At 35.4% G+C, this 23,324-nt stretch overlaps 1 protein-coding gene across 15 annotated transcripts in view; it reads right to left on the bottom strand.

Annotated features, from left to right (window-relative positions):
- SEMA6A (semaphorin 6A) overlaps positions 1–23,324 on the bottom strand; it is a 181,076-nt gene that overhangs the window by 13,520 nt on the left and 144,232 nt on the right. For 4 of the 15 annotated variants that reach the window (XM_087926920.1, XM_087926917.1, XM_087926918.1 and 1 more), the window contains 3 exons: positions 20,095–20,115; positions 19,912–19,962; positions 7,200–7,364 (listed from right to left, as the gene is read on the bottom strand). The exons of 3 other annotated variants lie outside the window; for them this stretch is intronic. In XM_087926920.1, coding sequence (XP_087783046.1) covers positions 7,200–7,364; positions 19,912–19,962; positions 20,095–20,115 — 237 coding nt within the window. The remainder of the gene's footprint in view (positions 1–7,199; positions 7,365–19,911; positions 19,963–20,094; positions 20,116–23,324) is intronic. 8 more of the 15 variants (XM_026720286.2, XM_087926925.1, XM_087926923.1 and 5 more) reach the window with 3 other exon arrangements.

Genomic DNA, 23,324 nt, shown 5'->3' with positions numbered 1-23,324 from the left:
GCGGAAATAATTGTTGCTTTGGAGGAAGGGAAATAAAAGATAGTTAAATTATTTTTTCTTCCTCAGTTCAACTTTGCCATTGCTTTTATAAAGAATTTTCATTCTTTAGTTCAAAATTATTTTTCCAATGGAACTGGAGGCACAAATATTTGGAAACAAGATCATGTCTTACAATTCCTTAATAATTTTAAGCACCTGAATGCTGTAGATAGTGCATTCTCTTGTGAAAAACCTTGACTCTGGATATCTAAAGGGCATCTTCTAGATTTTTTAAAAGGGCTTCTTTAGATCATCTGAATGTTGATGAGCATAGATTCGGTTTGGTCCAAGTGTTTGTTTTGTTTTGTTGAAATGAGATTGCTTTTTTAAAAATTGATTTTACATGTTTGCAAGCTGCTGGAAGTCTGTATGACATTGGTGGTGTATGTATGTATGTATGTATGTATGTATGTATGTATGTATGTATATGTTTGTGTGTGAGTGTGTGTGTGTGTGTGGTGTGTTTGGGTCTTTTCCCGTGTAAGATTGAGAGTATCTTGGCTGACGTTCTACGAAAACAAATATATGTATGTATGTAGGTATGTATGTATGTATGGTATTTAGGTTTCTTCAGGTTTTCCCACGTCTTAATATTTGTACTTTTATTATAGCGACATTTCAGCAGAATCTTATCTGTCATCCCCAGGCTTGTGTATTGGGTTCTTTGTAATCATGTGTGTCAGGCTTGGCAGCTGTTTTTTGTTTGAATTTGGTGCTGACTTTTTGCTTTATTTGAATGGTGTATATATGAATGCTATGAATGGAGATGAATGCTAGAGAGGAACATAGCTGCATACAAGACAGACATAACACCTGCAACACCGTTCCCTTTTCATATTAACACAATCAACATTGTAAAAGTTCAGATGAGAACCAGTACCAACCCTTTCTACAGATTAAGTCTGTTGGGTGGTTGAGAACATCTGCCACTATGGGTGAAGACTGGCTCTCTTGTCAGTGGTGGGATTCTACCAGTTTGGCCTGGTTCTATAGAACCAATAGCTCTGAAGAACAGCTGATACTGAACCGATTTGCTCTGAAGATCTTCTTTTCTTCGGTTGGGCCCACCTACCTGCCCGGGCTCTAGGCTGTCCTTTATTCCCTGCTAAATGCCGCACGTCAGCAGAAGTTATTCCTTGCAGAAGAAGTTGATTTACAAGTACTGCGTACGTGAGCACTCACTGAACTGGCTGTTATGCTGGTAGGATCCCACCCCTGCTTCTTGTGCTGACTGACTTCTCCAACCTCACTGGAGTTCCAGTGTATTCCACTGTGATATAGCAATGGGAAATAATAAAAGAGGCAATTCTGTATAGGGACTCACAATCCTAAGTTAGGAAAGTTTATGGCTCATTTCATCTCAAATAATAGATATAATATATCTATAGAGCAGGGGTCAGGACACCAGAGTTTATAGCTCTGCCTATATTCTTCACAAAGTTGAACTATTTTAGATTCAGAACGATATTATTCTATACTATTTGGCTGTCAAAATGTGAAGTATCTGCAACTGCAATAGCAAGTATTTGAGTTTTGCTAGACTACTGTGATATGCCTTCTAAAAATGAGTGGAAGATTAAAAAAGGCTATGTGAAACTAGTCTATGTAGACCTGGTTTTGTTTACTATAGTTCTGCATCCAGATGTCAATGTAAGTCTAATAACTAAGAAAAAATAAATATATGGGGATATAATATAATTCAGCCTTTAAGATGTACCACAGGCATCCATTCTTTATAACAATGATGCAAAATGACAAAATATGCATTATGATATCATGATGGTCTTTCATATTAAATTGCAATCACACAAGCAAATATCTAATAGATGGAGTTGGTGCACATTTTGTCACTTGCTTTTCTTCTGCTTTGTAGACTGTTATGTGTTGGGTCAGATCTGAGGAGATCCAAATTTTAGATATCAACCAAACAGCCAGTTGGATCCCACTTTCTGATGGAAATATAATTATGAGAGCCATATACACACATACATATTTACATATAATATATGCATGCATACGTTTATCTACTCAGCTTAAATAAGCTGACATATATATTAGTTTGTCCAATTTGAATATGGACCAGAGGTGGTATTCAGCAGGTTCTGACCAGTTCTGGAGAACCGGTAGCGGAAATTTTGAGTAATTCAGAGAACCAGCAAATACCACCTCTGACTAGTCCCGCCCCCATCTATTCTCTGCCTCCTGAGTCCCAGCTGATTGGCGGGGTCTTCTTTTATTGCCCTGCACAGGATAAGGAAGCTGGAAAGCAGCTTGGTGGGGTGGGGAGGGAATGGGATTTTGCAGTAACCTTTCCCCAGGAGTAGGGAGGGAATGGAGATTTTATAGAATCCTTCTCCTAGAGTGGAGTGGGAATGGAGATTTTACAGTATCCTTCCTCTGCCATGCCCACCAAGCCATGCGCACAGAACTGGTAGTAAAATTTTTAGAATCCCATCACTGATATGGACTGCTGGTTGATGGAATGCTCTATAATTGTGTAGCCTGTGGTAGTGTTATCTTATAGCCTTTGTATAGTTTTCCATCTTCACAATCAATTGGTATGGGTATATTTCTGTCCTTACAGTAAAACCATACTGTAGAATAGTGCTTTTAGGTAAGATTTATGTCAGTTTTCCATATTGTCAAATATAACTGTTTTTCTATTGTATCATATAAATGTTTTGTTTCAAAACTATTTTTCACTTTGGCTTAAATCTCCTACTTAAAAACAAACCTTTTATGACACACATGAAAGATATTTATAAAAATTGGACAGTTATTAATCAAAGGTTATACTGAGGAAAAATGACAATATAGGGTGTTATTTAATTTAAACAAACTTCTGCTTCACTATAAACAGTAGACATTTATGTCTTGATCTGAAAGAGGATGTAGTATGTTAAAATATAAGGCAGTTCATGCAATTCAATAAAAAGCAAATATGTGTAAGTTATTTCTTGGATTCTAATTACAGATCCCTGCCAGATGTTGAAGAAACGGTGGAAACAGAGTCAGATTAATTCTGTTCTGTTATGCTACTTGGAAACCCTAGCACTTCAAGTGTGAGAAACTTGCTGCTGTAAAATCCACACAACAAAGAAGAAAATCTGCCTTCTTTAATGTCACATACACAAGGGTTTGCTTTTGATGTTGATTGTCAAAATGGTTTACTAAAAATAAGAATGACTCCAACCGCATGCATCTTAAAAATTAGTCCTGGTTCCTTGGCCTTCAAAGATGGAATTGATTATTATAAAGTTGCCATTTGGCCTGACAGATTTTATTTGGTCCTTTTATCAATTTTAAAAATCCTAAATGGGCTGCAAAGTATTCAGCTGACCTTGGAAATGTTACTTCCCACACCCTTTTAACTGAAATCTATGTGACTTTAAAACTATAAAAATAAAGATATTAATACATGACTTGGCTAGCAGTCATTAACAGATATTATACAGACATTTAAAAATATCCTTAAATACAACAATGAAAGTGAAATTTATTAGTGCAAAAACCCAAGCACAAGAAACCCAAGAAAAGGAGTAAGAAATACCTGTTTCCTCTTTTCAGATATACAGCTGCTTGGAAGATTTGGCTATCATCTTTTTCTGTTCCTTCGTTAAAAACACTTTTGCTTTATTATTTCAGCTTCCTTGGCACTATAACATTTTCCATGCAGCTTTAAAAGAGGAAGTAGTGTACCACCAAATACGATACTCTGTGTGCAAATATGAGTATGAACACCTCATAGATATTTTTTTAAAGTTGTCCTGTTCTCATCGTACACACAAAACACACACATTAAGGAGATTGTGTTTCCTCTTGTAAGTTACAGGAGTTTGATTTTAAGTTGCTGTTTATGTCTACTTGGTTATTATTATGAGAGTCAGTTAGGTCTAGTGATTAAGGCACCAGGCTATAAAGCAGGAGACAGTGAATCTAGTTCCTTCTTAGCCTTGAAAGCCGCTGACCTTGGGCCTATCACTCTCTCTCAGCCCAACTCACCTCACAGGGTTGTTGTGGGAAAAATAAGAGGAAGAAAGTGTGTTGAATATGCTCACCACTTTGAGTTATTTGTAAAAATAATAAAGGCAGGATATAAACAAATATATAAATAAATTTACAATATTGAAAAAATGGGGGAAAGTTTGAACAAGCATTTTGTACGTGACACACATTTCATAGTATTTATTTCTTTTATGTTTATATTCCATTTCTCTTTAAATGTCCAAGGGACTTCAAAATGACTGTTAATAATTTTGAATAAGCTGTGAATTTACCTCAAATTGTACCAGCATTTGTAAAATAATGGATTTATTTTAATGGATTGCTTCTTATAAGGTCAAATAAGACTGGAGTCCCAAAACAATTCCACTCATGAATCTAAATTTCTTATTTGAGAAACACTATGACTAGATTATTTAACCTCATGCTTTGAAAGAAATTGTCAGGATTACTTTCACCAAAGATAAATTTTCTTTAATCAATTTCAGAATTGATTTTTCAAAAGCCTGCAGAAAAGCCCAAACTGTTTGTTTGCATGATGGGATCAGTACAACTTTAGAAAAAAACAACAAAGTTAGACCTGTATCTCTGCTTGAGTTTCTGGCTTAAAAAGAACAGCTTGAGAAATCTATACTGCAAACAACAACTGACAACACAATATATACCAGGAATTTCTAATGAAGAAAAAAGGATAACAGACAAGGGACAGTAGGCAACAAAATAGTAATGACTTGTTATTGCTAGAGAATATTATTCTATTTTCTTCTTTTACATTCTTTCAGTTAGTATGATATTTAAACACAGCAGTTAAATACTACTTCATACTAAATAGAGTTGAGCCTTGGAAATTCCACAGGAAGGATTTTCTGTTATGGAAGCAGGCGGGGGAAAGACTATGTACAATGGTAGCAGGGGGGAAGGTTAGTAGATTGCTATGTAAGAAATACAAGCTTTAATAAAAATGAGGACAGACAGAAATAAAAGACCACTGCAAAAAGCAAAAGAAAATAGAATCAGAACAATGAACAAAAAGCATACTCCGGAAAAGTATGTGATAGCAGAAGTTGTAAATTTTTGCCAATTCAAATGAGCAACATTGTTGCATAATGGGAGAGATTTTTCATTGGTCAAAATTCAAACCAGAAAGAAGAAAGGCAACACAGAGTTTATATGCTACATATTGCACTCTTTGTTTTTCATCTTGCCAAGAATTGTGAGGCCTTCTCCCAACAGCACTTTTGGAGTATATTTAGTGACTAAAGCTGCAGTGTGCACAAATGTCACATTCTCATGAGTAAAACCCATTTAATTAGCCCCCACTTCTCAAGATATTCCCATGAGATATTTGCGTAGAATTGAAAAGCTGAACATATGGATGTGACATCATCAAGGCATCAGTGGCATTGGAAACAAAGCAGCAAGTGACTGAAGAATTAGTACAATTAAAGGCAAGTCATTTTTGAAGTGTGTGAAACAAAATAAAGGAAAGCACCTTTCACAAGAATAACAAAACAAAACAAATCACCAAAAGCATTTTGCAAAACAAAAATTCAAGGCATGAAAAAAAGTATTTGCAAGAAAATAAATCCACAACCAAAGTGAACACACAGAAGATTAAGCACAACACTTCTTTAGAAAGTGTTTAATGTCTCTTTCCTTTGCCCTTGAACAAGGAATAAGCTACAAGTAGGTTTGGAGTATACAACATATTGTTGGTTTGTTTTGCGGCAAGTGGATCTGAGGTGGGCAAAGGAAGGAAGAAGAGCACAAAGATATGTGATAATGGTAAACAACCATGCAGACACCTCTGCCACCATTGTTTGCTTGCTTTAACGTGTACAGACTGCTTCCAGCTTTATTAATATTCCTAATTAGACCCAAAGATTCCATGGTATTTAAATAAGCTAGTTAAGTTCTGACAAATTCCCTCTGGTAATTTCATTCAGAGAATTTCAAGTGAAAATAATTATGATCCAATCAGCTTCCCACTTATGATAAATTCGCCAAAGACTTGAAATTTGGAATGAAAAGTAGATAGCCTGACCATTAAGACAACTGCTCTAAAATATTTTTACAAACCACATAGAACAAGATGCCTTTATCAATTTTGTAACTGTTATCTTTTAAATGTGGAGACTGATCAATTGGTTGAAGCTACCTGTTGAGAAGCGTTACTGAACTGGTTAGGCTGGACTGAATTATATTTACGATCACAATCATTCCATTTGAAAATTAGCAGATTCTTTTCAGTAAGAGTAAGGTTGGAGTTAGCAGTAATTGATGCATCCCAAAGTGCCTTTTCCCTATATATTAAATATGTGCTCTTTCATGGCTTGGTCCTAACCTATTCTAACTTTTAATGAAAAATATTAATCACATATAAAGATATACTGCTACCTTAGGATTACCTTCCTGAAAAGGAGTGTACTAACATAGCTGATAATTCTCTTAATGGAGAATTTAAAGAGCTTAAAAACTTAATACAACTCTGAAACCGAAATTTAAAAAGCCAACAGAGAAATGACTCCATTAAATTATTTCTTTTTTTAACCACAGATACAGAAAAGCCCAACCAAAGTGGTATTTTACTGTGGCTATTCATCAGCAACTCTGTTTAATTCCTTCAAGCACAATCTGCTCAGAAAATTTCTTTCAAAACGAACAGAGCTACTTCAAGCTGAATATCTTTTCAACTGAATTTGAATTGTGGAATCTCTTGTAGAGTACACCTTTAATATAAAATGATTATTTTTAATGTTACTTCATGGGTTGGACTTGCTGCTTAAATTAATTAAAAATCAAAAGTACTTTTACACACACTGCTCCACTGGAAGTGCAAGTGGGGATTAATGTAAAGCCAAGTCTGGCATTTTATTATCAACACTATTATCACTATTACCAACTGAGCTGAATTAAAACTTCCAATCTTGTATCAAATCATGCTCAAACTTATAGTCTTGCATTTGTTCTGTGTGGTTTCTTCATTGCCCACTGAATGGCTAAAATAAAATTTATTTATTTATTTTAAAAAGTTTCATGTGTATGTGTGTGATACACTTTTAATAGGAGAATAAGACCATGCAGTAGCTGGAAGCAGTAACACTGAAATCAGTCCCCCGCCCTTGCCCCCACAGGAAAAATGATTTCCAAGGCCTTACCCTTTTTCTCTTGGTGATTATGGGACGAGACAGCCACATATGGATTGGTATTCTCAGATGAGCCAATGTGATCCTTCCAATTTAGTATGTGCCCTCCGGCATCATAACCCTGTTGGGCTGGAGAGTCTGAAGTAGGCATGCTGGGAAGTAGCGAACTGGAGTGTCCTGTTTACACCATAAATACAGTTAAGGACAGTGAAAACAAGCAGTTTAGTAGCAAGTAGCATTCCTAAAGGTGTTTGTAGATCAAGGAAGGAATATCAGCTCTTGTAAATGAAAACTCTGCTCACATTTTATTTGGAACACGACAGAAAGATAGGATAATAGGTGAGTCACATGAATTAGCTGAAAGTTATGTAAAAATAAAACGTGTATGTGTAACTCCTGATTATTTGTGCAATAATCCTACAACTATGCAAAACAGAAAGGTGACTGAAGCCAGTGGAACATTCTGAAATGTAAGTACAGCTCATGGATATGAGCAGAATCAAATGAAACATAGTAACATGGACTCTTACAGACTTCAGTATAATTAAAGACTGACTTAAGGGTCTAGGGAGAAAATTTTTTTTCAAAGCTACAGGCCCACACCAATAGGTGGGGCCAAAAACCAAAATGAGAAGCAAACTTGTTCTCTCATCAATACTTCTTTGTCTTTCTGCCATCTCATATCCCAAGCCATACCTGGCAATAAGCTGGTCCATCATCTTTTGCAGAGGGATTTTCAACTTAAGCAAAGAACTACAAAGAATTAGCCCTTCTTGTAACCATATTTATATATTTGATTTATATCCTGTCTTTCCATGCTATCAGATGATTGCATGCTTTTGTGGTTATTTTACAAAGTAGAATTGGAAAGAATATTTATATATTTATAAATAATTTGTATTTATAAATATATAAATAATATGACTAAGAAAGTGACTGACTCCGAGCAATTCTGGATGGCGTAACATTTTAAAATCAGTAAAAATAAAACAAAGAATATAGGCCAAGGAAAGTGTACACAGCAGACAAAAAAATTTCACAGTGGCTCACTAATCATTGGGAGAACAGCCAAGGGAGGACCACATTCTGTTCTGTTGTATTGCAAAGATTTAAGTAAAAAAATAGCTTGACCTGTATCCTTAAAGTAAAAGAAGCCTTATATGGTTCTTTCTAAAAAATGGGTTCTAGAACTGTTGCAACCCATCAATGCTGTCAAATGAAATGTGGAGGAGGATTAAGCCAAACAATCTCATGAAATACAAGTTGAGAATAAAGACCCAATCAATGTTGCTCGACTCTAATTCAAAATCACTACCCTCAGAAAACAAAAAGTAGCCACCACAAGGTCTTATGCATGGGGAACACCTATGCGTTTTGCTACCTATCCACCACCCCTGGAAGCTAAATGCTGCAGCAGGTATCAAAATCAATACAGAACAAAAAATTCAGTTATGTTGAGAAGATTACATCAACTGGAATAAAGGAAGGTAGACAATGAGATTTTATTTTGCAGTTCAGAATAACATAGAACACAATACTGGATAAAAAGCAGGGGTCGCCAACCTTTTGGACCTCAGGGACCACCAAACTCATAATTTTAGATCCCAGGGACCACTATCTAGTTCTGTGGGCATGGCCTAATTTGTGGGTGTGGCTTGGTGGTCATGTGACTGGCTGGGCATGGCTTCTATGTAAGTATTATAAATATTTATATAAATATTGAATTTTTTATAAAAAAGAGCAATTTTTACCAAAATCAGGCAAAGGAGGCAGGCAGAATGAGTTGCTCACAGAACGACAGATTCATTCAGAAATCTATCTATGTGCCATTGGCTAGCTCAGTCTGTCACATAAAATTTGCTTGCAAGCAAACTCATAAAATTAACTCATAACACACCATGTACGTAAATATTGAATTTTTAATAAAAAAAGCAACTTTTATCCAAAATCAGGCAAAGCAGGCAGATTGAGTTGCTCACAGAATCATTCAGTGATCTTTCTATCTGCCATCAGCTAGCTCAGTCTCTCAAATTTGCTTGCTGTGAGTCTGCAACGAATTTGCTTGCAAGCAAACCTTCAGTCCTAAGGGAGGTTCGGCTGTGCTTAGCTAGAAAGCAAGAAATCCAACTATTTCCTGCTTCCTAGCTAATCTAAATCTTGGCACAGCAGATGGTTGGAAAAAGGAAAAATAGCAACTTAGCGGACAAGTTTGCCGGGTTCCCTTGGGCCATGTGGGCTGAGCAGCCTTGTGTTTCTGCGCAGCCTGGATTAATGGCTTTGGGGGCGTGCTCTGGGGGTGAGATTTCTCTGCGGCCCACCAAAATTTTCTCATGGCGCACCAGTGGGCTGCGACCCACCAGTTTGTGACCACTGATATAGAGACTACTGAAATTTCTGGACTGCATACAGATTCTTTTTCACATCCAGTGCAAAACCTTTCATTTAGCTACTGTGCATTTTTGGCCCTGCTTCAAAAGATACCATTAACCTCAGTAACACAAAGTGATGTGGCTTTCTTTTGGATGATCAGGCCCTACAGCAGTTTTGGAAAATCCAATGGACTAAATAATACAGAGTAGAGAGAGGAGCAAAGGAGGAAAGCTATAGGTTGTTAAAGGACAAAGGGGAAGGATGTAAGGCAAACCAGCAGGATTTGTAAAGTATCAGTCAGGTTCCCTGGGGTCTTTATTGTTTTCAGGCTAAAGCTTTTACTAACTGAAGCCCAAAACATCTGAAGAACCAGATTGCTTATGTCTGCTCAGCATCAGAATTTACAGAATTGATATTAATGCTTCTCATACAATTCATATAAGACTTTTTTCTACAATTAAGAAACTCTTGCTATTCCTAATGTATTAACTGCATACAGGAAATCAATTCAGATTCAAAGAATTTCATTTTGACTGGAATCACCAGGAACGAAACCTAATTCCTGATATAAAATGAGTTTATCATTGTTCATAACCCTGGAACTCACACTGACAAGAGCACTATATTATTTTTTATCATGAGTCTAATTTCATCAGTTCCATTAACACTAAAGTCTCAGACCTGATAAGCAGACCTTATAGACTATTAAACTATTGTATAACTATCAAAATTACAATTCCTTAAATATAAAAATGGGGAGATACAGAAAATAAACTTCCTATTATTTATCTACAAGTTATTTGGAACATAATTCAAAGATGATTGCAAAGGAGGAACTATATGGCTTCAGGCCTTAGTTACTATTAAAAAAAAATAGAAAACATGATTTCTAGGTAAGTGGGATTACTGCAACTAATATCCTTAAAATTGAACCTCACAGAGATCATTGGGGGAGAAGGGAGTGTAGGTTGCATGTGACCAAACATCTGTCAAGAGTGCATACAAATTGTTTTGATAGCTTACTGATTAGGGAACAGTCTTTAAGCTGAATACCAGTTTCATAATCATCTTTATCCATAGTTTCAAGAGCACTATTAGCCAGAAAAAAATGTGTTGTGAGTTTTTAGCCTTCTCTGAAGTAACTCTGTGCAGCCCTAACATTTGTTTACATCTTATTTATCTTTAAAAGGGATATGATTCTCAGCACAAGAAAGCAATTGTTTCCAAAAGAATTAGAAGTGCATGTGGCTATTGGCAAATAGTACTTATATTTTATATTTGGATTTGATATGCACTTTGCTCCACATTTAATACAGAAATCTTCAGTTAGCTGAGTTCTATAGATGATTTTATGTTTAATCTGTTCATATCAGTAAAGCCTTTTTTTCTTAATGTGATAATCTAGAGGAAATATTTTCCCAAGGGACAAACCATATGCTTCAGCTAAATGCAGAACTCAGTGTTAATGGAAAGGGAACACAAAAATAAGACATCCTAGATCTGAATGAATGAAATATTCTTATTAAATACTTTGTTCATTACATAGTTGAATGTGCTGACAACAAACTCACACAAAAATTATCAATGGAAATCAAATTTAGCAACCCATGGAGAAAAAAACACTACAGGCTGATCCAACTTTGATGTAACGTCCTTAAAACAAGTCAAAATGAGGCTCAGTAGTGTGTGTGGCCTCCACGTGCCTGTATGACCTCCCTACAACGCCTAGGAATGCTCTTGATGGCAGATGGTCTCCTGAGGGATCTCTTCCCACCCGTGGACTAAAGCATCCCTTAACTTCTGGACAGTCTGTGGTGCAATGTGGCATTGGTGGATGGAGCGAGACATGATGTCCCAGATGTGCTCAATTGGATTTAGGTCTGGGGAATGGACAGGCCAGTCCATAGCATCAATGCCTTCATCTTGCAGGAACTGCTGACACACTCCAGCCACATGAGGTCTAGTATTGTCTTGCATTAGAAGGAACCCAGGGCCAACCGCACCAGCATATGGTCTCACAAGGAGTCTGAGGATCTCATCTCAGTACCTAATGGCAGTCAGGCTACCTTTGGCAAGCACATGAAAGGCTGTGCGGCCCCCTAAAGAAATGCCACCCCACACCATTACTGATCCACTGCCAAAATGGTCATGATGGAGGATGTTGCAGGCAGCAGAACGTTCTCCATGGTGTCTCCAGACCCTGTCATGTCTGTCACATGTGCTCAGTGTGAACCTGCTTTCATCTGTGAAAAGCACAGGGTGCCCAGTGGTGAATTTGCCAATCTTGGTATTCTCTGGTAAATGCCAAACGTCCTGCACGGTGTTGGGCTCTAAGCCCAACCCCCACCTGTGGACATCGGGCCCTCATACCACCATCATGGAGTCTGTTTCTGACCATTTGAGCAGCCACATGCACATTTGTGGCCCGCTGGTGGTCATTTTGCAGGACTCTGGCAGTGCTCCTCCTGTCCCTCCTTGCACAAAGGCAGAGGTAGAGGTCCTGATGCTGGGTTGTTGCCCTCCTATGGGCTCCTCCATGTCTCCTGATGTAGTGGCCTGTCTCCTGTTAGCGCCTCCATTCTCTGGACACTATGCTGACAGACACAGCAAATCTTCTTGCCACAGCTCGCATTGATATGCTATCCTGGATGAGCTGCACTACCTGAGCCACTTGTGTGGGTTGTAGACTCCATCTCATGCTACCACTAGAGTGAAAGCACTGCCAGCATTCAAAAGTGACCAAACCATCAGCCAGAAAGCATAAGAACTGAGAAGTGGTCTGTGGTCACCACCTGCAGAACCACTCCTTTATTGGGGATGTCTTGCTAACTGCCTATGCTTTCCACCTGTTGTCTCTTCCATTTGCACAACAGCATGTGAAATTGATTGTCAATCAGTGTTGCTACCTAAGTGGACAGTTTGATTTCACAGAAGTGTGAGATTGACTTGGAGTTACATTGTGTTGTTTAAATGTTTCCTTTATTTTTTTTGAGCAGTGTATATGTATGTGTGTGTGTGTGTGTGTGTGTGTGTGTGTGTGTGTGTGTATAATCTCATCTGCCATCATCATGATTTCATCATGATTCATCAGATTCTGCTAAAACTTCGCTACAACTTTAAAAGCATAACTACAATGACGTGGGAAAATACCCGAACAAAGCTGAATGCCATACATGTAAGTACCTGCGAAAACTTAAGAAAACAAATATATATATATATTCTTCAGTTTTCGTGGGTACTTACATGTATGGTATTCAGCTTTGTTCAGGTATTGTCCCATGTCATTATAGTTGTGCTTTTAAAGTTGTAGCAACGTTTCGGCAGAATCTCATCTGCCATCATCAGGCTTCTGTATTGTGTTCGTAAAAGTCTGACTCACAGATGAACATGATGATGGCAGATGAGATTCTACCAAAACATCGCTACAACTTTAAAAGCACAACTACAATGACTTGGGAAAATACCCGAACAAAGCTGAATACCATACATATGTATGTATGTATGTATGTATGTATGTATGTATGTATGTATGTATGTATATGTGTATGTGTATGTGTATGTGTATGTGTATGTGTATGTGTATGTGTATGTGTATCTGTATCTGTATCTGTATGTGTATATATAAAGGGTACCAGGTGGTAGCAGAATTAGAAAGAGAGTCACACAAATGTTGAACTTTGGGATTTTCTCTCTGTTATTAATAATACATTAGGGCCTATTTGTATAACACCTCAGAACCTTGGCAAAAGTTAGGGTTGAAGTACACTAAATAAGGATCTTTCTTTCCAATCTGGGAAGCTGCCAGGAAGATTTGATTATTAATAGATATGTGATTATAGTTTGATCCTGAACCAAATAAGAAACATACAGTGTGAAATAATATTGGAAATAGTGTGGAATGTTTTACTGGAATGCTTGAGCTAGATAAAGGATAAACACTTTAGATCAGTTGATTTCTAATGGTTGCTTTAAACTTTGAGAGATTGCATGTTGAATATGACTTACCTAGAATATTCTCTTATCATATATGTGGGTATCTGCATAATTTTGTATTTATTTATGTATTTTTTCTGTTTATGTAGTGTATATTAGAGGTAGAGAACCTTTAGAGCTATTCTATTCTATTCTATTCTATTCTATTCTATTCTATTCTATTCTATTCTATTCTATTCTATTCTATTCCATTCCATTCCATTCCATTCCATTCCATTCCATTCACAATAGATGACATTGAAACATTGTAAACATTTCAATTAACTGATATGGCCTGGATAGTTTAAGAGATTTCAAACTACCTGCAGTTTTAGGATGCTTAAGACAAGCAGGGCTTGAATGGTAACTAACAATTTAATTTTATAAAAAAATAAAAAAGTAAAATGAAAGTTAATATTAGTTAAAAATCTCAGTTGTGGAATGAAAAATTGAATTTCCCTGTTTCATGGGTGCAGTGGGTGAAGAAATATGAGTTATGCTTCTTATGATTTAAAAATAAAAGTAATTTATCAGAAAATACTTCGTTTTTACTGGAGGTCCTCAAAGAATATTTGAAAGGGTATGGATATTAGATTTTGTAAATGTTCATTTTATAATAAATTCGAAGGTACTTTAATTCGTATGATCAGGTCTTGTTCAAGAACAGCCTTATTTTTGTTTCAAATATTGCATAGGTCAGTACAATTTTGGGAATACAAATTATAGTCAAAGATCTTTATGTGATGCATTTTTAAAATGTGGAATTTGTCATTTCATGAAGATCTTGGTTCTAATGGGTGTAGTGATATCTTTCCAATTGTACATATCCTCTCCTGATTTTAAACAATGAACCCAGCATATAAACTTATCTATTTCTGAAAATGTAACATGTGTCTATGTGGCCTAGATTTATTGATAAACATAAGGACTGAATCCAAAACTTCCCTGTGGGAGTTTTATAACTGGCCACTATTGATTTGGCTTTGCATTAGCAAGCTATTTCTTTTTGCTCATCCTTGGAATATTGGGTTAACACAAGATTGTGATATTCATCATTTCTATGCATTTCTAGGCAGCACATAAGAAATTACTTATTGCTAAGTCAGCTCACAGTTCATTGAGCAAAATGCTGATAACAGAAACAGCTTTTTAGGATTTCAAACAAAGATATTGACTAAAGTGCTACCTGAGTTCTTCTAAATGGTTAAACAGATGTTTCGCTAGTGATTTATACTTTTATATATTTTATGATGCAGTTACATTGCATATATTTCAGACTATAAAATATACAGGTAGTTCTCAAATTACAACCACAACTGAGCCCAAAATTTCTGTTACCAAGCGAAACATTTGTTAAGTGAGTTTTGCCCCACTTTAAAACTTTTCTTGCCACAGTTGTTAAAGGAATCACTGCAGTTGTTAAGTAGGTAACACAGTTGTTAATTGAATCTGACTTTCCCATTGACTTATAACCTGCTTGTCAGAAGATTACAAAAGACAATCACATGACCCTGGCAACTGTCATAAATATGAACCAATTGTCAAGCGTCTTGTTTTTGATCACGTGACCATGCAGATACTTCAATGGTCATAAGTCATTTTTTTTCAGTGCCATTGGAACCTAGGTCACTAAATGAACTGCTGTATGTTGAGGACTACCTGTAATCCCACTTTAGCATAGAATTATTACAACTTTCAAGATTATAGCTTGAAAAGTGTCAAGGAGTCCTCTTTATTGTTCTTTGGTTATCTGTGAAATACAACAACAGAAATGCACACACAATCCATATTTATATTAAGTAGCTGAAACTTCCCCCAATTTAATTCTTATATCATTTAAATGTAATTATCCTCAAATTATTTATATATATATGGTATTCAGCTTTGATCGGGTATTTTCCCACATCACTGTAGTTGTGCTTTTAAAGTTGTAGCAACGTTTCGGCAGAATCTCATCTGCCATCATCAGGCTTCTCTATTGTGTTCATCTGTGAGTCAGACTTTCACAGTCATTTCTGTTTTAAATTTGGGGCTAGCCTACTGCTGTGCCAGAATGGTTTTTTCTTCATGCTGATTGGCTGGGAGTCTTGGTCTGTGTTTACTGGTCTTGGAGTTTGCTGTGCTCTGCTTGATTGGTGTTTCTAATATCTTCTGTCTGTTTTGTAGCTTTTTTGTCTTGATTGGCTGGCAACATTGTGTTTCCTGTATTGGAGGCTGTTAGTGAGGCTTGGCTCCAAGTAAACAGATGGCTATCATTTATTAGGAAGCTAGGTTTCATCTGGGTGCCTGGTTGGAGTGTGTTTGAGCTGGAGGTATGGGGTGTGTGTGTCTGTTTGTGCCCAGGTGTTTGCTTGGCTTGTGGTGTGGAGATTTGTTTGTTTGAGAGTGCAGGCTTCCAGATAATTGACAGTCTGGTGGAGTCATCTCTTCTATTCATGCTTTCAGGTCTTTTTTCAATCTCTATGGCTTCTCTGATAATTCTGTGGCTGGGGTTTTCTATAGTGGCTAGGGTTTTGGTGCCATTGAAGTCGATGCTATGACCTGTTGCTTTCATGTGTTGGACTAGTGAGGAAGTGTGTTTCAGCTTTTTTACTGCATTTTTGTGTTCATCCAGGGGGGTACTTATTCTTCTTTTGGTCTGTCCAATGTATGTGGCAGGGCATGATGCACAGGGGACTTCATATATTACTTGGTTTTCCTGGTCAATTTTATCCTTGGGGTTTCTTAGGATGGCTGCTATTTTTCTGTCTGTTTTGAAGGCAGTTTTGATGCGATGCCTGTGTAGCATCTTACTGATTTTGTCTGTAGTACCTCTTATGTAGGGCAGGACAGGTAGATGACCTGCGTAGATGAACACAAAAATGCTTGCACTGGCACAAAGCAGAAAGCACCAGCCTGAGGATGGCAAGTGGGACCTCGCCGAAATGTCGCCAAAATACTTTTAATCTTACAGGGAAAAGACCCGAACACATCTAGACTTACATACCTGTACCCGTGAAAATCTACGAAAACAAATATATCTATATATATATGAATTGTTAGTAATGAGTAACAATATCATTTTTGAAACATGAATGTCAGTTTTTAAAAGCACACTCTTTAAGTGTTTTTTATCAGCCTGATTTAGAGGTTTGCATTATACATATAGTATGTATAGCAACAATACAATTTATACAGTTTAGTAGTATAGTTGTACACAAAAGAGAAATTAGATTTTGTTAGAGCACTGAAAGGTAAGGATTTGGGACATTTATCATCAATTAGGTAGTTATATGTTTAAAGATGGCAGGTATTCAGATGCCCAATGCATTATTTTGTTAAGGGACTACAGCAACTAAAGGAACTAAGAAAGTTAAATTATCAGTGCAGAGGGAAGGATGATGTAAATGTACTATGAAGGCTTTGTTCACTAAAACTGATGAAGATAAGAACAAAGTCTTACAGGAAGAAAGCCTGTTGTATCCTTCAGTTCATATGCACATGCCGTTGGCTTCTTGACCAAGCAGGTTGCTCAGCTAGCTTGGTTAGTTTGGAGGTGGGAAATCACTACGCAGAAAAGGTCAAAAGTGCAGCTTTTTTACTTGTAGCAGAGTTTTATAACAAGAAATAAACTACTGGAGTTTGATCTTCCAGTGGAGAGGCTAAAAATGAGACTGAATAAGCAGGGAAGTGACCACAGCGAACAAAAACATTTATTTGCCAGGCATTTGGAAATATGCTATGGCATGTCTCTCCCTCACTGTACTTGGTTTCCCAGGAAATAAGCCAAAAGACTTACATTAATATAAGAGACATAATTTATTATTAATTTGTTATTTAAATAATTTTCTACTTTTACATGATTGAAATAGAAAAAAGTATTTATAAACAAAACAGTTGCATGTTAGATATCATAAATTGATTTATCTTATGAAGGGTTATATCAACTGATGGGAAATAAGCTAACTGAATTTAGTGATATTTACTTCTTTCAGCTATAGGATTACACTACTATAAGATGACTGACAATATTGTGATATTTAGTTTTATTATTATACAGGAAAAATAAAGATTAATTTTATTTTTACTTTAAACATTTCTGAACGAATGTTGTAAGAGATGGAAAAAAGTTGTTTTAAGGATGGGGATCAGGTCAACTCATTAAAGCTCCCCATGCCTTTTTCAGGTTTATATTGAAACCTGAAAAAAAAATCCAGCTGTTTTGATTAAAGGTGCTGATCTTAAGTGACAAAGCAATTTTTCCAAATTGGTTTTGAAATGTTTACAACGGCAATCATTTTAACTTTGGCAAGTGATCAAAGCAGCGGTTGAAATTTCAATTTCTGCCAAGAGTTCAATGGCCAAAATTAAAAACTACATTGTCTTTCTTGATTGTTTTTCTCTTGTTTTGGAATCATAGTTACATTTTTGCCTTTTTGCAATCATCCACAAAGAATTATTTGATACCATATCTATTCAGCTAGCCTTGGGGGAGTTGCAACGCTATGTGAGAATAGCTCTGTTGCTTGCTTCCCCTTAAGATTAATCGTTTAAGTTATGTATTGTTTCAGAATTTGGAAAAAATTGACAAAATACCTTTTTTTTAGGATTTTGGGATTTTTTAAACAGGTTTCTGTTTTAAAAATCTCACACAGTATAGAAGTTGATGTTGGATTCAACTGGATGCATACTATCAATTTTGTGCTAATAAACTACAGACAGCAACGCCAAGAGATATGAATTTGTTATTTGGGAAAGAATATTTGCATAATGTTTACTAAAGTATCAATTATCATGCATAATATGTTATATAGGAAGTACACTACTTAAGGGAAAGTTGCAGATACAAAGACTATGATGATTAGAATCCAGGGTGAGCAGGTAAATATCTACTCAGATAAGAATTACTCTTATACCACCCCTTCACTTCTCATGTTTTTGTCCTAAATATCTGCTTTTACGGTCTGGGAGACACCCTGGATAAATACTGATTTTGTGAAGATTGTCCCCTTACAAAGCTGTAAGATTGTTTCCTTACAAAGCTGTTGAAAAAATGAATAATTTAATTGCATGTCTATGCCCTTTAAATAATAGTTTTGATTGAGTTACATGGAATTTAATTTGGTTCCATCCACCTAGTTCTATCATCTTTTCTGCTTGTCTGTGGGTTACCCAGATGTTTCCAACCTGGATGTTGAAGCATGCCTCCCCACTTTTTGATGACTTTGAGTCAGTGTTGACTACCTGGACTAGATCCTGCAATTTTCTTGCCAGCATTTTTGGAAGTGGTTTGTCATTACCTTCTTCCCAGAGCTGAGAGAAAGTGAATAGCCCAAGGTTACCCAGATGGCTTTGTTCCTAAGGACTAAAACTCAGTCTCCTGGTTTCTAGCCTGGTGCCTTAACTACTACACCAAACTGGCTGTCATTGTAGCCCTAGTACTACTCAAACAAATAGCTTTCATAAATGGATACCTTATTTGTGTATTTATGACAAGTGTATTTACAAGAATTATAAACCTTTGGGTACAAGAAGTTTAAAAGCAAAATGATATAGCTGAACTACTTTTTCACATTCAGTATTCTCATAATGCTGCTGTTTGTTTTGAGCAATGTAAAAAAAGATCTTTATGACCAACCAGTACTGAGGAACAATTATAACTCAAAATTCCTCAAGTCTTGGCTGTATTGTCAGACATGGGGATTCCATGTAACATGGGGACCTGCTCAGATGGCTCCATTGTTGAGGTGGCTACTTTTACCCTCTCTCTTCTATGGTTTATATTTTCACTTTTATGATATTTATTAATAAGGTTTTTAAAATATTTTTTTTATGTATTGTCCTTATTTATTCACCACCCCAAGACCCCTTTGTTAAGATAAGCAACTCTAGTGATTTGATTAACAAAATAAATAAATATATGTCATGTATTTTAACACCCCTCCCATATATACAAATCCTTTTTTTCCATCATGTACAAAGGATTCTGGACCAAAACCACAAAATGTTTTTATTTGGTCTCATAAATTGTAGTGCTCTTAATTGTAATGTATCAAATTATGAATTCTGACCACTGTTTGAACACTGAAATATACTTATTTATAGTCCCTAGACCTTGCTCTGGAGAATAATACTACCACTCTCTTACAGATAAAAAAAAAATATTTTTTTATACAAACATTTGAATTTTTAAGCTACATGTCTTGAACTTACAGTAAGTTCAGTGGAAGATTTTCCATGGGAAATGACTGAAGTAATTTTAATAATTCAGATGTTAATGGAATTTTCTATCAGTTTAGTGAACTAGGCCACAAAATGGAAATGACAATATCAGCTGTAGGATTGAAACTAACATTATGACAAGGAACTGAAGAAAGATTATTTAAAAAATCCATAAACTGACCATACACTGTAGTGTAAGACATTTCATGGTCTGATGAAGGAACTGAAATGTCTATGAAAAAAATTGCACAATATTAAAAACAATTAAAATATGGAAATATTTGACAAGTTTGTAAATATGGTTCATTTGAAACTGATCTGAACAAATAGGTATTCATACAATATTATTAGGGAATTTCCTTACCATTCAGTGCTACGAACGAATCTGAAAAAAAGAAAAAGGAGAGGGAAGAAGGAGAAGAAAAAGGAGGGAAAGGGAAATAATTATTTCTAATATCATTAAATTCTCTTTCCATAGGTGCTAATTTAAATACATCCTTGCTACTGTTTGATGATAATTTTGACAACATTGAGTTTTGAAATCAGCCTATCAGAATGGATTTTCTCATAAAATTTTTGGAATATTAAAAAAGGTGGAAGGGAGGTTGTTTTTAAAGAGAAGCATAAGAATCTTGAGTTAAGCATTTGAGGATGGATATGTATGTATGTATGTATATATGTTTGTTAGGATTCTGTACTGAGTATTGTCACTCTTAACATTATACATTTCTGTGTTAAAATATTTCATATTAAAATATTGAAATTATCAATCCTACTCATTTTACACAATTTCTGTAACCACAACATTCTCTTGGCATGATCAAAGTTCATTTTATGAGAAATAGCACTTGTGATTAGCAAATCATCTAAGTATAAAGGAATGCTGATACAAAGCAGCTTGGTAGCATTGGGTAAGCCACTTAGGTCGTAAAAACAAACATACTGCTTTTGCACGCATCTCATAGTTAGCCCTAATTACTGTAAATCATACAGTATAATTCTGTAGTACCTAGAACTGAGATATCCCTCACCCCCAGCAAAGAGAATTGTTCTCAGATACTCCTTTTGTCTTGTGAGCTTTCAAAGTGCTGAGGTTCCAATAATATATACTCTCCAGTCAAGGTAGAAATACATACCAAACTGAGTTCCAATAAAGGACAAATTGAAGAAAAAAAGGATAGGCAGGATAGAAAAAATAAAATATGATGTAGTGATCATTCTTCTCCAATGTATTACCACTCTGAGCCTATAAAGCTTTGTGTAATAAGGCCTTGAAAACCAGAACTAATTCTGAACCACAACTAGCATTTTTCATTGAGTAAGCTTTGTTAAAGTACCCTAATATCTGTAATAGGCTAACTTCTTCCAAGGAACATTAAAAATAGGAGCTTATAGTGTTACAGGAAAATATATCTCTTCAGGTTAGCTATGTTCCTTATATGGCTAAATATCAAGCACTTCAAACAATCATATTTACTTTGACAGAATGTATATGAGTAAGTTTGGAATTGAAAATCCATTTAAACTTCTATGCAAAGAAAGAGAGGTATGTAATGAAAATATCTTTGTTTCCAATTCCATTGTAAGCAACACTGAATCTAAGAAAAGACTAGGATTATACATTGTCCTTGATTTACACCTTTTGCTTAATGACAGTTCACATTAATGCTGTCCTTGGAAAGAGTGTTTTAATGTTTTTGCTTAACAACTGCTTTATTCCAGTCTCAACTGTGGTCTTACGTTGAGGACTAACTTATACAAAAATAGTCCAATTACAGCTATCAAATGGAATTATCCTAGAATATAGAACCTTATTTAATATTCATAAAACAATATTTTTCAAAATTCTAAATATTCAGAGTCCTTGTTCTGGAATAAATGAGAGAATAGAAGAGAGATAGGCTCACTCTTGAATATCAAATTGTAATAATTATTTATAAGATGCAATATAAAATATGAGTGCTAATGGTATTTGTAAAAAATATCATTGGCTGTGAATCACTGTCTATTAAGCATAAAACATAAATCCTGACAATATGTATTATAGTTCATATAATAATTTCAGAGCCTCTATGTGATTGTTTGAATAGGGAAGTACTTGAACAAACCAAGCAGTGCAGATATATTTAAAGATAACAAACCCAAGCATGTTCAGTGCAGCGGTATCTAAACCCTTTTTATGTGTGTTATGATGTAAATAAAAAAACCAATGAGGTTTGCATAGATATGGCCATTATTTTGATATTTTTTTGATGCAACCTGAAGTTATCATGGAACTCAAGCCATATGTAAAGACCTCTCATGGATTTCAGAATCAATTTAGTCAATTTGTGGATTAATATGCTTAGGATTTGAATGAAAGGTTTGAGTCTCTATGTAAATTTCTCCAAATCTTCATATATTGGATGCATATTTAGGGTCAGACTAGATATATGTCAAATATATCATGAATCATTTTTTTCCCTGTAAAATCACACATTGTGTATCTTTCTTTCCATTTTAATTAATTCAAATAATTAATGTTATGAAGAAAAATATTTAAAATGATATCACAGTGTAGCTTGAATGCTGTCAAATGAATTAAGAATTGGCTGGTTTGTGAGAAGTCTTGGCACTGAAGCCATAATTTAAAAGACTTTTGGCATATATACCTCTAAATGTTTCTTTTGAGGTTAATGCCAATAGGCCAATTTTAAGGTGGAGTTCAATGTCGTTAATGAATTTTGAATGTTAAATGTTATTCTTTTTTTAAAAAGTCTCAAGGATATAATCAGGTTATGTTATCTGCATTTTCTTATTCTGCAACAAGATTACTGTGATCTTTTAGATTAAAGATAACAGAATGAAGGAAAAAATCATATTTGGAATCCTGTAAAACTGGAATAGTGAAAAGCAGAAAGGGAAAGTGCCAAGTAACTACATAATCTCTGATCTCAGTCTACCTTCTAACATTGAACAGACTTTTTAACTTTGGTAGTGCCACCCAGATTGTTTGAATGACAACTTTGACAATTTACAACTAGCATAACATTGATCACAGTGACTTGGATTTCTGGATGGGATTTCTTGAATTCCTTCTATGGAAGACACTAAGGTGGAGAAGTGTATGGTATTTTTAAGCATTTAATTAATCTCAGAGAATGTTTATGATTAGTTACAATTGTGGGTTTTTTTGCAATAATTTAATTTAATTTTTTTATAAACAGGACATTTGACCTTCTCAGACATGCATGCTGCAAAACATCAAATATATATGCTCTAATCTTGCTATAACACCTACCTATGCGTAAATTAGAGAAGTGTAAATTTCAAACTTCAACTCAAGACATGTTCTGATCTAATCAGAAGCATTCTGATACTCTGCCAGTCTGAATGGAAATATTCCCACACTGAATTGTTCTTATCCCATTTTAAGGTAAAAGCAAGCAAGCAAACAAGAAACAAATAACTTTGGGTTATGTGTAGGTTGGTATATTTTCCTTAAAATTGAAACAGCGCTGTAATACTTCTAATAAAGTTTGACTAACTTGTTTAGAAGGACTGCATTTCAAATGCTTTATAAATGTCTAAATATTGAACTTTGAATTGTTTCAA

The sequence above is a fragment of the Pseudonaja textilis genome, chromosome 2 (assembly GCF_049901715.1).
Source record: "Pseudonaja textilis isolate UNSWEBS1 chromosome 2, rPseTex1.2, whole genome shotgun sequence".
Taxonomy (NCBI): Eukaryota; Metazoa; Chordata; class Lepidosauria; order Squamata; family Elapidae; genus Pseudonaja; species Pseudonaja textilis.
The sequence above is the reverse complement of the archived record's forward strand: the minus strand, read 5'-3'. Positions and strand labels throughout refer to the sequence as shown.